This window comes from Platichthys flesus, chromosome 11 (assembly GCF_949316205.1).
Source record: "Platichthys flesus chromosome 11, fPlaFle2.1, whole genome shotgun sequence".
Lineage (NCBI taxonomy): Eukaryota > Metazoa > Chordata > Actinopteri > Pleuronectiformes > Pleuronectidae > Platichthys > Platichthys flesus.
Genome location: NC_084955.1, coordinates 23,949,161 through 23,963,206, shown reverse-complemented (window position 1 = coordinate 23,963,206; position 14,046 = coordinate 23,949,161). Strand labels below are relative to the sequence as shown.

Genomic DNA, 14,046 nt, shown 5'->3' with positions numbered 1-14,046 from the left:
ATTGGCAACAAATTAATCCAACTAACAAGTGGACAGAGCCTGGTCTTGTTAATTTTACTATGTAATAGAGCTGTTATAATCAATTAAGTTAAACTTAATATGTGTAACCTGTGTTTTAAGTTTTCACTAGGAACAAATGTGCTCTGACGTCAGTGCCACAGCCCTTTAAGGGAGGTCAGATAATTATACTGGCAGTGTTCTTATCTTTTAAATCAGTGAAGCAATTTATTTGTTAAAGCACCTTTCACAGAAATATAATTCACAAACCGCTTCGCACCAAATAAGCCCATGAAGACACAATCAATAAAAACAAAGCCAATGAAAGAATACAAAAAATAATAACACAAGCTCCTAGTTTAAAAAGAGAAAGAAAAACCAATAAAAATAAAAATACAAGGCAGAGATACACAGGCAACGAGGGTCTATGAAGAAACACACCAAAGAACGAGCACTTGACATCTTAGGGTGAGACTCAGGCCAATTTGAACTGATGGGCCTTCAGGTGCTTTTTAAAAGATTCAACAGAGGCGGTGGATTGTGTGTCTAATGGAAGAGAGGTCCATCGTGTTGGAGCAACTACTTCAAACACACAATTATCTTCTGTTTTCGGTGTCGTGCACAGGATAGCAAGCCGGCCCTGATCAGAAAACCTGAGAGACCCACTGGCAATACAGATGTACTCAGGCACCTGACCATGAAGGGCTCTACACATGAAAACAGGTACCTTGAAATGGCCTCTCGACATAATGGGAAACCAAAGTAGTGAATGTGAAATGGGCGTGATGTGTCTCGTCCTGGAGGAGCTGGGTGAGAAACTTGCAGCAGCGTACTTGACAGTTTGTAAATGGTTTCAGAGACGATTTACCAAGATAAGTAAAAAAGGAAATTACTGAAGTGCAGCCCTGAGGATGCCATAGAACAATTTATTTCTTCCAACTCAACTTGTGACACAAAAAACCAGAGCTTCCAAAAAGAAATGGGTCAGTAATTTAATCTGGTAAACCTGGAATCTTTACTATTTGGAGCAATGATCAGAAGTTAGCTCTTATCAGTGTGGGACATCCGGATTACAAAACAGTTCAACAGTTGAGAGTTTTTCATTGTTACCAGGCTTAAAGGAGACAAACGACTGAATTCCATCCGCTTTTGCTCTGAAGGGAACTATATGTGAAGCAAATAGGACCCAGGAGGGAACCCTGAGGTACACCACAGGACAGAGCAGCAGGATCAGTGAGACAGAAAAACTCCCACCTACCTACTGTCTCTGCCTGTCCATCATGAATCTGTGACTCACAGGGTCGAAGGCCTCACCGAGATCCAGTTGCATCACAATGCACGACCCCCCCCCCCCATGTTTAAGGACATCATGATGTATTTACGACGCTGGGGGGGGCAGCTGTGGTGCATCGTCGCTATAAACTAGAAAGAAAATAGTATGAAATATTTATATATCTTCAAATCACTAGTGAGCTGTTCATCCAAAACCTTTTCTAAAGGTTTCTGAAATTAAAAAGACAGATTTAGTTAAACCATGATCCGTCTACTAGAAGAAAAGCTAACCATAACCCTAACCCTATTTCTATGAACATATACTGTTAATGTATCAGCCATCATTGTCCCTTCTTCCATTCCATCATTTCACTGTCACACCCCTCTCACCAGTATAAACACCCTCTCTCCCTCAGATCTTTCTTGCACTCTCTCCCTCTCCGCTTTGGTGTTTTGCTCCTCCTTCGCTTCCCCCATCCAACCCCCCCTCGACTTTCTCTCGCTCTGCATTAAGCCCTGCTTGTCTCTCTGCCTCTCTGATCCCGCGAGCAGTGCTTATGGGAGCTCGTCAGACCAGTGTGTACACTGCTGGTCTCCAGTCGTCTCCCCAGCCCCTGCGAGTGGAGGACAAGTGTAGGAGGAAGCGGAGGGGGGGAATAACGGTCCCCTTGCCCTAGGCAAGAGAGAGGAAACAGGGGAGAGGAAAGGGTAGATGGAGGGGAGGGAAAGTAAGAAGTGAGCATGTGAGAGTGACAGGGGGGAATAAGAAAGTGGGGAATAAGAAAGAGAGACAGAGAAGATGAGGGAATAAGAGAAAAAATTGAAAAAACAAGAGTAGAGAAAGAGAGCAAGAGCAGGGTGGCACTGAGAGAAGAGCAAACGAGTGAGCGAATAGGAGACGGAGAGAGAGAGAGAGAGAGAGAGAGAGAGCAGGAGAGCATGAGAGAGGGAGGGAGGGAGGCGAACAACACTGCAGACACTCGCCCACTGTCACTGCTCCACAGCCAGAGGACAGAGGCAGCACCGGCAACAGTGGGAGCGGAGACGATGGAGGAGGACGAGCCGACCGTCCGTCTGCAGCTCAGCCCCCGACTCTGACGGCCCCCCCCCACGGGACCATCCTGCCCAGTCGGGAGCACAACTGGGAAACAACAACTTTCTCTGTCCTTCACGAGACCAAGCACTGGACCTGAACTCCTGCAGGACTGATAACACACACATCTCTCTCCCTCTCTCACCCTCACTCACACCCTCTCTCTCAGCACACTTCACTACTCGCTGCCTTTTTTTGGGACTAGTGTGATTTATCTTTTTGTTGTTGTTGTTGTTGTTTGCTTTTTTTTATTTTTTATTTTTCACTGCCTTTGCTGACCTTCTCAGCCGAGTGGATTTTACTTTTATCCTGTGGCGGACCATGGGGCTGGGGTGGAGGGGTGCAGCAGGGACCCTCCGGAGAAGGACAGAGGGGAGCAGGTACCTTCTGGTGACATTGCTGCTGCTGCTCTGTGGTTTCTGGGAGGCTCACACACAGACAGATGATGGGAAGTCCGTCTACTTCTGGGAAACAGGTAAAGCTGAACGACTCATTGCAGATTATATGTGATCACTGGTTTTACGTATGGTGCATTTATGATGTTTGGTGGTGGATCGGTTCTTGCTGTGGCTGCTGCTGTGGTACGTGAACTCACAGGCTCAGAGGCAATGATCAGTCAGAGGAGATCATATTTGTGATGTAGACTGAACATGGTGATAAGTTTTAGATTTATGGGAATATTTTCTAAATCGGTGCATCCTTCCTGAAAATAAAAGCTTCTTAGCTCTAGGAGAGAAACATTCATGGGTCTGTGATTCCAGAACAAACACTTATAGAAACACGACTCCTCCTAGATGAACTTCACAGATCTATAGACCTGACGATGGCCCAGAAATCTAGAGAAGAGCTTCTTCCTCACACTGAACAGAATGTGACACGCAGGAGAACCCTGACGCTTGTCTTCAAATTGATTACCTTCATCTCGCTGTGTCTCAGGTGATGGACCATTATTGAGATGTTGCTGCTGCGTGTTACAGCAGGCGGATGATTGATAGGCATTGCTGCACAATAGTGCTCGGTGAAGGAGGCGGAGTAAAGAGATGTTTGATGGTATTGATACAGAATCAGTGATGGAGATGAGGGGGGGGTCGTGTGTGTGTGTGTGTATATGTGTGTGTGTGTGTGTGTGTGTGTGTGTGTTTGTGTGTGTGTGTGTGTGTGTGTGAAATCCATGCATGTTGTAAGATACACACACTTGCTTTTTGCCCTGACTGACAGAAAGTGACTCTCACAGAGTCAATTGAAGTGTCACAGTGGGTTCCATTGAATAATGTTATCACTGTTGATGTGCACCATCAATAATGGATGCCTAGCACTACTTTGAGGTTCTGGGATACAGTGAGCCTTGATCATCACTGGGATGATATTTGCTAATGGACACTTAGAAAATTAGTAGGATTATCTCTGCAGTCTGGAGTGTCCCTGAAGATATCATTTTAATGTCTTGATTTAATCATCAGGTGCACATTAAAGCTCCGGGGCTTATGGTGTCCTCTCCTCTTACAGAAACAGGTTTTCAGCAAAAATTAGATTATTTCAAATAGTAGTATAACTTCTTTCCTAATCGCCAGCTCCAACAACCCCCCCACTCCACCTGTCCCGCCCCGCCCTCCCCAGCAGCCGTCCCTGGTTGACGTATCTCCACGTCTCTCCTGTGGTTCTGCATCTTTAAAGAGGATGTAGCAGCGTAAGGAGATTAAAGAAGCAGGGATTTAACAACCCAGGAAAGACAGCCCAGGGAACAGACTTGAGAAACAGAAAGGCAGAGGGAGCACTGCAGGCAGAGAGAGGGACTAGCTTAACCTACATCTAGCCTACTGTAGGTCATAGTGATTACGCTTCTCTCCCACGCCACAGCACCTTTCTCCCACACTATACATGCTCCTCAACTGGGAAGCTCCAGGCGCTGTGCTTTGAAATATAATCCAGTGTTGGGAGTTTGTTCACTCTCCAAATACATCGTAGCCCATTGATTTCAGCTCTGGAGCCTTCCTCCTTTTTATGTCCTGTTTTTTTTTTTTTTATCACAGTGGCTTTTTGATTTGACTAGGGCCTGAAGAGTATTAAAATCACATAGGGCAATTTAGGGCTTTGAATCCCAGTGCTTTTCATCACAATGTGATTATGTTTGCACAAGATTTGCATACTTTTTTTTTTCTCGCCAATCCAAGCTTGTTTTAAAAAGAAAAACCACACAAAATGTGATGATGTTTGTGCACATTTGCAGAGTGTGCAGTGGAGGGAATATTCTCGTGGCGAGCAATGCTCTGATGTTTTGCATATTGATGAGTCTAGCTGAAATACGGCCCCTGTCTTCCAAACTGTGGGGAATTGGGCCCGCGCCGCTTGTACCGCCTCCTGAGAAAATATGATGTATCTGTTTTTGGAAGGTGAGACACTTCAGTTTTCTGTGTTGCTTTGAAAATACTATTCAAATGAGGCCGATAGAGACAAGAAGCTCCACCTGACACTGCAAGGGATATTTTTGAGAGACTGATTACAGCCACTGGGAGGACTACGGTGGTGATGATGATGGTGATAATGGCATGCCACAGTTTTTTTCCTGGACCTCTCAGAGATTTTTGCTCAACGTCTCAGACTCTATATTCACACCAGTTCTTTCCCCCTGTCGCATCCTGTCAACTGTACCCCCCCCCCCCCCCCCCAGCCCGAGCTCTTCTCCCCTCGCGTCTCCATCGCTCCGTTTCCCCCGTCTTATACTCACATGCTATATTTTGCATCGCTGTTTTAGCATCTCACTGTTTTTTTTTTCAATCACTGCAGCGGTAAATTTCAGAGGACCCTTTTTTCTCGTCAGCACCAGGATGACAATGCATCTAACAAATGCTGCTGTCTTTTGCAAATTCATGAAATAAATGTGTCAGTGTGGAAAGAAAGTGTAATAGAAATCTGCTAAGTGGCACAGAGACACACAAAGCTACACAAACACACACACACACACACACACGGCAGGCATATCTTTCCATTCTGGTTCCGTGAGCCGGCTTCATTAGCTGTTGGAGCGACAAGGTTGCCGGGTTTCAGCTGTCAAGACCTCATATGTCTGCCCGAGGACAAAGCAATTACTGGTGGTGGAGTAGGTGATGGTGTATTCAAGAAAACACACTGCAACATCTCCATACCTCGGCTCTTCAATGTTCACGCTACTGCAGGTGTGAGCATCGCAGTTTGATGGTCATGCTATCTGAGTCTTCACCGGCTCTTTGAGTTTATAAAGGTGAAGGAGAAGTTTAACCGTGTGAAAATTCAACCTGTCTCAAAATCGGTTTGATCTCCTCTAATCAACTCACACCCTTAGTGCGGCCCTGTAATCTCCCCTGAGATCCAGGTAAAGTATCATTTAGATTACGCAGGAGTCGCCTCTTGCCTCTGATCAAGCCAATCTCATGTCACCTACTGTCTCGCCTCACAGGGTCAAGTCACACATCCCAGCACGTGTGTCTCAGCTGGAGTCCTGTTAAGTCACCTGAGTCATGCGGGGGCTCTTTTGCTAATTGCACTAACTTGCCTAACGTCTGTGTGTTTTCTTGCTTGAAGTCAAAACGCGTTGGTGTGGAATTGATAAATCAATAAGTTTCAATCACCGTTTAGGTAACAGAAACATTTTGAGACCTTTTGATTTGACGATGGAAAATGCAAATGGGGCCAATTGCCATGCAGCAGAAAGACACCCGATCAGCCACTTGTTGCACACAGAGCATGTATACATGTCCTTTTGTTGGATTCATTAATTCAGGAATCACACACTTGAACACTCCATCCATTATTAAGCCTCTTTATGAATAAGTTAAGTTTCTTGATTTACAACCCTCATCTGGTAACAAAATATTCTTGGCAGATAATTTCTCTTGTTTGGTTTTATCCGATGAGATGAAGAAATGATTCCGGATCATTTAGCTGCTCAGTATGTGGACGGACGTGGGCGTGTTTGCATGTATAGGACTTTGCATTTGTCAGACCTGCATCGCTAATGACCCGTCACTCCGCAGAAACAATGGAGTCTTGGTCCGACACAGCTCTCAGCGCTGTGAAATCGCTGCTGTGTGTCACCACGTTCCACTGATGTCACCTCTCAATGCACGGGGACAGGGCAACTCAGCGCTGACAGCCCATTGTTAGCCGAACACATTCTTCACTGCACAGAGGCGCTAGCGGTGAAGGATGTCATCCTCGTTGTTAGCGGCTCTCTCTTAAAATCACCTGCTATCACAGCGGCCCCACCGGAGAGGCCATCCAGGAGATTGAGGGAGAGTGGGTGTGATGGTTCACAAGTTCAATACAGCAAGTCAAGGTCATTACAGGGAGTGTAAGCGATTCTAATCCAATATGCTTGTTTGTCAAATTCAGTGAATATGTCCTCACAGTGTACCAGCTGTCCCTTGTGTGTGCGTGCTGGAAAGAATATCTGGTATTGATGCACAGCCTTGGGTCAGTAAATGGGAAATAAAGTAAATGGCCGCACAGCACACAACGCTACGTCGCCCAATCAGCACCAGGGGGCGTTAGTGGAAGAAGTAATTGGGGGAAGGGGCGCAGGTGGAGCCTGAAACCGAGAATCTGGAACCGGGAAAAGAAAAGTACATAATAATGTTTCTCATAAATTCGAAGTCACAATATTTTCCCTTCCGGTATGACAGTCAAATCCATTTGATTATTCATCCTGCACTTTGGGCCATTAATTAATTTTGCATCTGAAGATAAAGCTTTGTGGAATCTTTACCTCCCAGCCTGTGACTGTGAATTGTGCCGTTCATCGACAGGAGCAAAGTGACCTACGCTGTCTGATTCATCCATTAAATCCACAGGCGTATAGGTGGTGATGAAAGTCCTCAACTATAATGACTTTCCATGTTGAGCTGCTCGATACCCTTTACCCTTCGTGGGGGTTGTGACTCATATTCAACGCTAATGTCTTTGAAAGTTCCCTCATTAGCTTTGTGGAATCTGTGTGAAAAGGCCAAACTTTCTCTATAGCATGAATCCTAAATGTGAGCCTACTGTCAACCTATGATGATTCTTAATTGTAATATAACTATTATTTTTAATTGTGCTGAAAACTAGGACAATTTGAGGACAATTTGATTTTTTGATTAAGTTGCTTCTCAAGTCTTATTCTCTGTGAAAGACTCAGAAGAGAAGTCTGAGCTCGGGCAGTTTCACCTGATCATCTACAATCATGAGTAATGTCCTTGACTTCTCATTACGAGCCTCTCATTCTTAGCTGATGGATTCATATCCTCATCTCACCTCAGCACCAGCCTCACTCGCTTCTTGTCTCAGGCTTAAAGTAGAACTTCGTGTCTCTTCAAACCCTGAAAATCCTTTGGCCCAAAATAGCCGTGTGCTAATACCTGCGTTGCGGAGCTGCATTATATTCGTCCGACACTTGTCTCGAATTGAGCCAGAAACAAACATCCGTCTGAGTCACTGCGGCTTTGATAGCAGCAGCAGGATTTGTGACTGGCATCCTCCCAAATGAGAATATCCCTCAGAGAGTCCCTCCTCATTTTAGCGACAGCATTACGACGTGACCCTTATGACCCTAATTAGCATACCGCCGGAGGTCAAACTAGAGTCTGGTAGTTAATTGGCAAGCCGCTGTTTGACGTCTTTAGCAACAGGCAACAAATTTAGGCCATGCATATAAATTAAGACAATTTCCTTGGGAATTTTCATTTTTCATTACAGAGCACGCCAGTGGGTTTTTAATTTTTTAATTCCGCATGCGATGGTTTTTGTTTTCACTTTCAGTTGCGTTGGGGAGGGAATGGAGCGTAATTGCGTTTGTGTGAGTCGCGGCCCTACAACCACAGGAAAGTGAGCACTCAGCAGCCTGTGGAAAAGACAACAAGCAGCAGCAGCCAGGTGGCCTCAGCATCTCTCTGCTGAGAAGAGGAAGGAAGTTTTATTTTAATGTTTTCATAGCGGCTCAAGTTTGAAGGGAAGCGAGGGGGGGGGGGTGGTAACTGCAGTTCGGTGTCACTGCTGCACAAATGATACCGAGCAGGACCACGGCGTTCCATTACACTGCATTGGATTTTAAAAGCATTTGTGTCACATTTGACCCAGATTGATATACTCTGAGGCTTTTGCGATATCACCCCCCCCCTCCACTCTCCAGCCCAGACCGCTTCCTTTTTTTTTTGCAAAAATGGCCAATCCATTCAGCGGAGAAAGATGCCAAAGTGATGCCGGAGTTTGTTTAATCTAAATGGCAGAGCTTACTCTAAAACCTGGCTATTACTGATATAGGAGGGATGGCTGGATTAGAGATTATACTTCATCCAAAAAACTTTATTTAGAGAGACCTAAGAGGATTTGCCACTGACTTATTTTGCAATACTCGAATGGCTCATAATATGCTTTTGATGGGGCACTGTGTCATTGTGCAACCTGACCAGTGTGCTCTGTGGACGCTCATGACGTGAGTAAGCAGATCAGTGATAGATTTTGTTATCTAGGGATGTTTTTGCTCTGGTTATCAGCCCTGACCTGATACATCTGTGAGACACGTGCTGCTCTGGAAAGATTAGTATATGACAGCAACGTCTGACCCACTCTTTTTTTTTCTGGACTCTGCTGAGAGCTCCATGTGTCTGTGAATGTGCTCAGTTGCTTGAAAGGTGAAGGTTTTAGTGCTTTGCTAGTTGTGCAGTTGCTATTTCCGTTCATGTTCCCCTTGGATTGTCTAAGTCATGCCTCAAGAAGTCAATCTGGAAAACATCTGCTCCTTAATATCCCACAGTTTTATGTATTTTGTCTCTTCAGTCTCGTCCGAAAAATAAAGAAAGGGGTTTGCGTTCTTCTGTTTTCCACGGAGGTCACGTCCTTGTGGTGTCTCCTCACAAACAAGGAGTTAAAGGGATGGTTCCAGGGATACAGACACTTGGATGACACCACAGCAGCAGAATGGAGGCATTTTTCCCTGTTGTTTTTTTTACATTTGAAGTTGTGGTCGCCGTTTACTTGAATTGTATTGAATTTGGCTGCAACGGCGTTTACCCCTGAAACCCTGAAAGTGCTTTGTGGACTCAAAACACCTCCCTCGGCAGAGTGGTGAGTAGAAAATCATTGGATTTAACATTTTTTGGTGAACTACACCTTTAATTCTGCACCCAGCCACAATTTTAGATGCATATAGAAGAAATCGAACACTAGTGGTGAGGGCGTGGCATTCAAAACAGGCCCTCGACTCCCACATGAGGCAACATGAGCCGAGAGGAAGAGCAGCGTCACTGAAGAGAGCAGTGACATTTACCTGAAAAGAGGCTGCTCTGCCTCCTCCGTTGCTTTTCTAATAAAGCTGAAGAGATGAAAGAGGCCCGGGAGTAAATATTCCCCCCCCGCCATCCATCTTGTGGCCCTGTCATTAATCCTTCATTTCTCCCACTAGCCATCAATTGTTTCCGCTCAGCTGTGGGATAGTCACGGACATATTTTGATAGCGTTCTCCGCACCCGAGAGCTCATTGTAGAGCGGCTGACTGGGTGTCGTGGATTTGCCGTGGAGTGGGTAATCTGATGGAGCACAAGACGCTCTGCAAAGCGCTCACTCTTGTGAGGCAAGAAGATTAATTCATCATTAGATCATGTGATGAACTGTAAACACAGGCCGCTTTAATCTAGTGTGGGGCTAAAGAATCACATAGCGAACCTTTTAAATCTGCCTGAATACCATGAGAACTTTACATTAGATTATTGAGCTGCAGCAGGTTTGAATCTTACATAACCCACGATGCTATTTGTTATTGAGAGTCACATCGTGCTGCTGCAGTTTTGACCCCATTTCAGAATGATTTTGAAATTGTGTGTTCTTGGCTTGTTGAGAAAACATGGTGCAGTGATTCCTCAGAGTGCCTTAAACAACAGTGACAGGACAGTGGCTTTAGGTAATTGTTTGTGACAGTGTTTACTAGTCCCTGACATGATCGAGTTGTTCTGTGGTATAATGTTAAATCCCACCCCCACCACCACCACCTTTGTTTTTGTCTCGTGCACGTTGTGGTTTGTTTAAGTTTGACTGCACAATGATAAATTGCAGATGCAAGACAGAAGTTGAGCGAGCAGCTCTGTGAGGATGTAGTTAGGCTCAGTTGAGTGTGTTTACATGCTGTATCCTGGTTGGATTGTGATTACATGGAAAATGAGAAACCTGATTATATATATTTCATGATAACACGTGTTTACGAGCGATTTCCACCCTTTGATCATCTTATGGTTTATACAGGAAGCAAATCCAGATTCTTCAAAATGTTGATATAACCTAATCTAGGTTTTTCAAAACAAGGACAAGATGTTGACCGATTCAAAACATAGCTTAGAATAATATAAATAGATCATAACCAGGATACTTCTGCACCGGTACTGGAACTTCAATTACAGAGCACATAGGTAAGTGTTGCCATGACGCTTGACGGCTGGAGTTCCTGATGCCTGGTGATTGTGCGATTGTCATAACAACAACTTTCATGTTCGGGACACACAGCATAGTTGTCTTTTAATGATAACTCACCATGGTTAACTGTCCTTACAATATTAAAGAGAAGTACACAAGATATAAAACACACAACCAGATGAACAAACACCAGGTTCACCAGCTGCCTCATTCCTCCAGTGCTCCAACTCTATTTGTTTAAACAGAACTTGATTGGCTGCTGCCTGGATATCTGCTTTAAAAGTAGTATTAAGTTGGCACAATGCTAACCTTACTAGCTATCAATTAGCATGCTAAAGTTTGCTAATGAGCTCTATCTTCTAAGTTCATTTGAGGTGGATGGGAATATCTTTCTGCAGATATTTGGTCTTTATTGATGAGGAAGTGGAGCTCCATGAAACATAACCAGAGGTATTACAGTTCATCATGGATATAATCAACACAATTGCCTGAATCAAATAAAAACAGGTGTTGAGACAAAACGACAAATGTCAACCTCCCTGTGTTGCTGGAGGAGAAGTCCGAGGATCTCCTCTAAATCATCAGGATTCATCCACACGGCAAAAACATACTGTGTCAATCTATCTCGACTTGTTCTGATCTAAATATTTGCACCAACTCGGAGCCACACTGCTTGTGGAATTATAAAAATAGAAGAAAATACTTTTACTTGTAAACAGGAGAATTATTGATTGTGCGAGATGAGCGATTTGTCTTTTTAATCTATTACGATAGAAAATACCCACTGATCCCAGATGAGTTAGACCGCACAATAACAGGCAGCACTTATGACTCACACTCGTAGACAGATAAGGATTTGAAGCAGATACTAAGAGTCCAGCTTGTGGTAAACCTCACAGTCAAACATTTGATTAATACGACGGACTCATTTGCATTCAGGGCTGCTACACACCACAGCCTGAGCTTTATTCATGGGACTGCTCCTGAAATCATTCATTATCAGCGTTTCAAGGGTTTTTGGTGCCAAGAAACACTTAGCCCTATTAAAAGTGCACATGCCAACAGGAAAAGGAAAAGGGTAGTTAATTTATCAACTTAAAAAAAGAGGAAGAGGAAAAAGTCGTGGAGAGCACAGTTCATTTAAGCCCCCGACAGCCATATTAGGCCTGAAATAATAATCAGGGAGGGAGGGAGAGAGAGGAAACAGAGGATTTAAAGGCATCAAAAATCCATACAAAGGAGGTTAGGGTAAGAGAGCACACCATGGCATGCTTTATCACTAGTACCAACATAATAAGCTAGAAATATGTAATGGTGGGGGGGAGGGGAGAGAGACAGAGAGGCTGGCTAATCACCAGTGACAAGCCCCTGGATTAGAGGGAGGGCAGCAGATGGCCTCAGGGAGGGCAGGGCTGACCTTATACGCATATCCCGGTGGGTTGATAAGGCTCAGTAGCTCCTTGTGCCTACAGCAGACAAGCAAGCATGGAGTGTGTGTGTGTGTGTGTGTGTGTGTGTGTGTGTGTGTGTGCGTGTCCTCGTGTGGATGGTCGCTGCCCACATGTATCGTTTAAGAGCTTACAGAGCAGAACGTTAATGTAATCAACCAGAGTTTGTATTCTGTCACTTAGTTGCCGGACCTTAAGAAAGCAATCCATACTCGCTGGCTAGCCCTCGTCGATAAAGCGCTGTAATGTAGATGAGTATGGTTTTACAACCACTCCATATATCCATCTAGGCTGCCTCTCCTCTGAGGGTCGCCCGGGGGCTGGAGCCAATCACAGCTGACCTGGGGTAAGAGGCGGGGTCAGCAGTGTACCACATGGCCAACGTAGAGCGACAAACACAACAACTGTTACCAATTATTATTTTTATTATCGATTAGGATATATCAGACGACAAAATCCATGTATTAGTGGATTATAATGTTTACACAAAAACTTATCCCACTAATCCAAAGATATGTCATGTATATTCACAGGAATTCAGATTAATTGACAATATCACTGTACTGTGTTTTTGAATAATTTATGAATCTAGTTGCGCTTTACTTTGGCGGTTGTCACAAGCCTTCCCTTGAAAACTGTTTACACACATGGTGTTGTCGGCAAATTGAATCCACTTCGAAGGACGTAAAACTCGTACATGCGGATATTATGTATATTACTAGGAAAAGGCAATACACAAAATATATTTATGGATAAATGAGCCAATTTGTTTACAGCCCAGAGCGTAATGTTCTCAAAATCCCGATATAATTAAATTGAATCCAATATTCACCTTTTCTTACCTGTGTTTTTTTTTGCCTTGTTTTCACTTTCTAGTTTCATACTTAGCTTTTATAAACATAAAGTTTACATCCACTATAAACCAGCATTTCCCAAATACACACACACTTTTCCCTGAGTACAGGTTCCGTCTCAATGAGAATTTCAAAGGGATATAAACTTGTCTCTAGTGATTGTCTCTGCAGCAAAGACGGTTCTTCTTCCTCATTTCAATATTCAGGATGTGTTCAGTACAGAAGGTTTATGATTCAAGGTGCATTATGAACATGGATTGCTTCCCTTTTGGAATACATTAGAGGCAGCTTTATCTGTTTTGTCCTAAAGGTAAAATATAAAACACTTTAATGCCTGGTCAGACGTTAGCTCTGCTGCAGGAGGACTGTGCTGCTTTGGCTGTGTCCTTTGTCTCGTAACCACTGAGGTTATTTCTGCCGCTTTTAAATGGTTGCATAACTAAAACTCCAGTCTTGAACTCCATCCAGCTCCTCATCCATCCATTGATTCAAATGCCTATTTATCCGTTCGTCCATTAGCGCTTTTCGCTCTCGCTGCGCGTTGAGCTGTGGGTGGATAGCGTGGGCCTGCACTCATGGGTGTCACTTCACACACTGGGTCTTTGGCAAATACACCCCCCCACCCCCACCACCCACCACACACACACACATGCACACACAAGCATAGTGAGTAGCGTTTCTCTGTAACACAATGTCGATAACAAAGCAGCTTTTTCTGTATTTGAGCAGTTACAGCCAGGGAAGAGAACTCTTTAGTGGTCACACCCCCGGGTTTATATATAGCTCAGTGCGAGTATGTGACAGATTGTGGGGGCGGCGGTTTCTCATCCTCTCTTATCTCCTGTCATCTCTGTGAGGAATCAGTCAGTGTCATTATGTGGCCGTGGTTTTTATTTTTTAATTAAATATTAATTCATGATCATGTTTGAACAGTATGATGCTAAATGACCAATTAAAAAATGCACTG

The 14,046-nt window shown here is 44.2% G+C and overlaps 1 protein-coding gene across 1 annotated transcript in view; it reads left to right on the top strand.

The window, feature by feature from the left end:
• Window positions 1-2,287: 2,287 nt before the first annotated feature.
• The window catches only part of thsd7ab (thrombospondin, type I, domain containing 7Ab), a gene marked incomplete in the record, with an annotated part of 110,136 nt that continues 98,377 nt past the window's right edge, over window positions 2,288-14,046 (top strand). Inside the window, 1 exon segment of the mRNA XM_062400282.1 lies at window positions 2,288-2,837. Within this exon segment, the coding sequence (XP_062256266.1) occupies window positions 2,684-2,837 (154 nt within the window).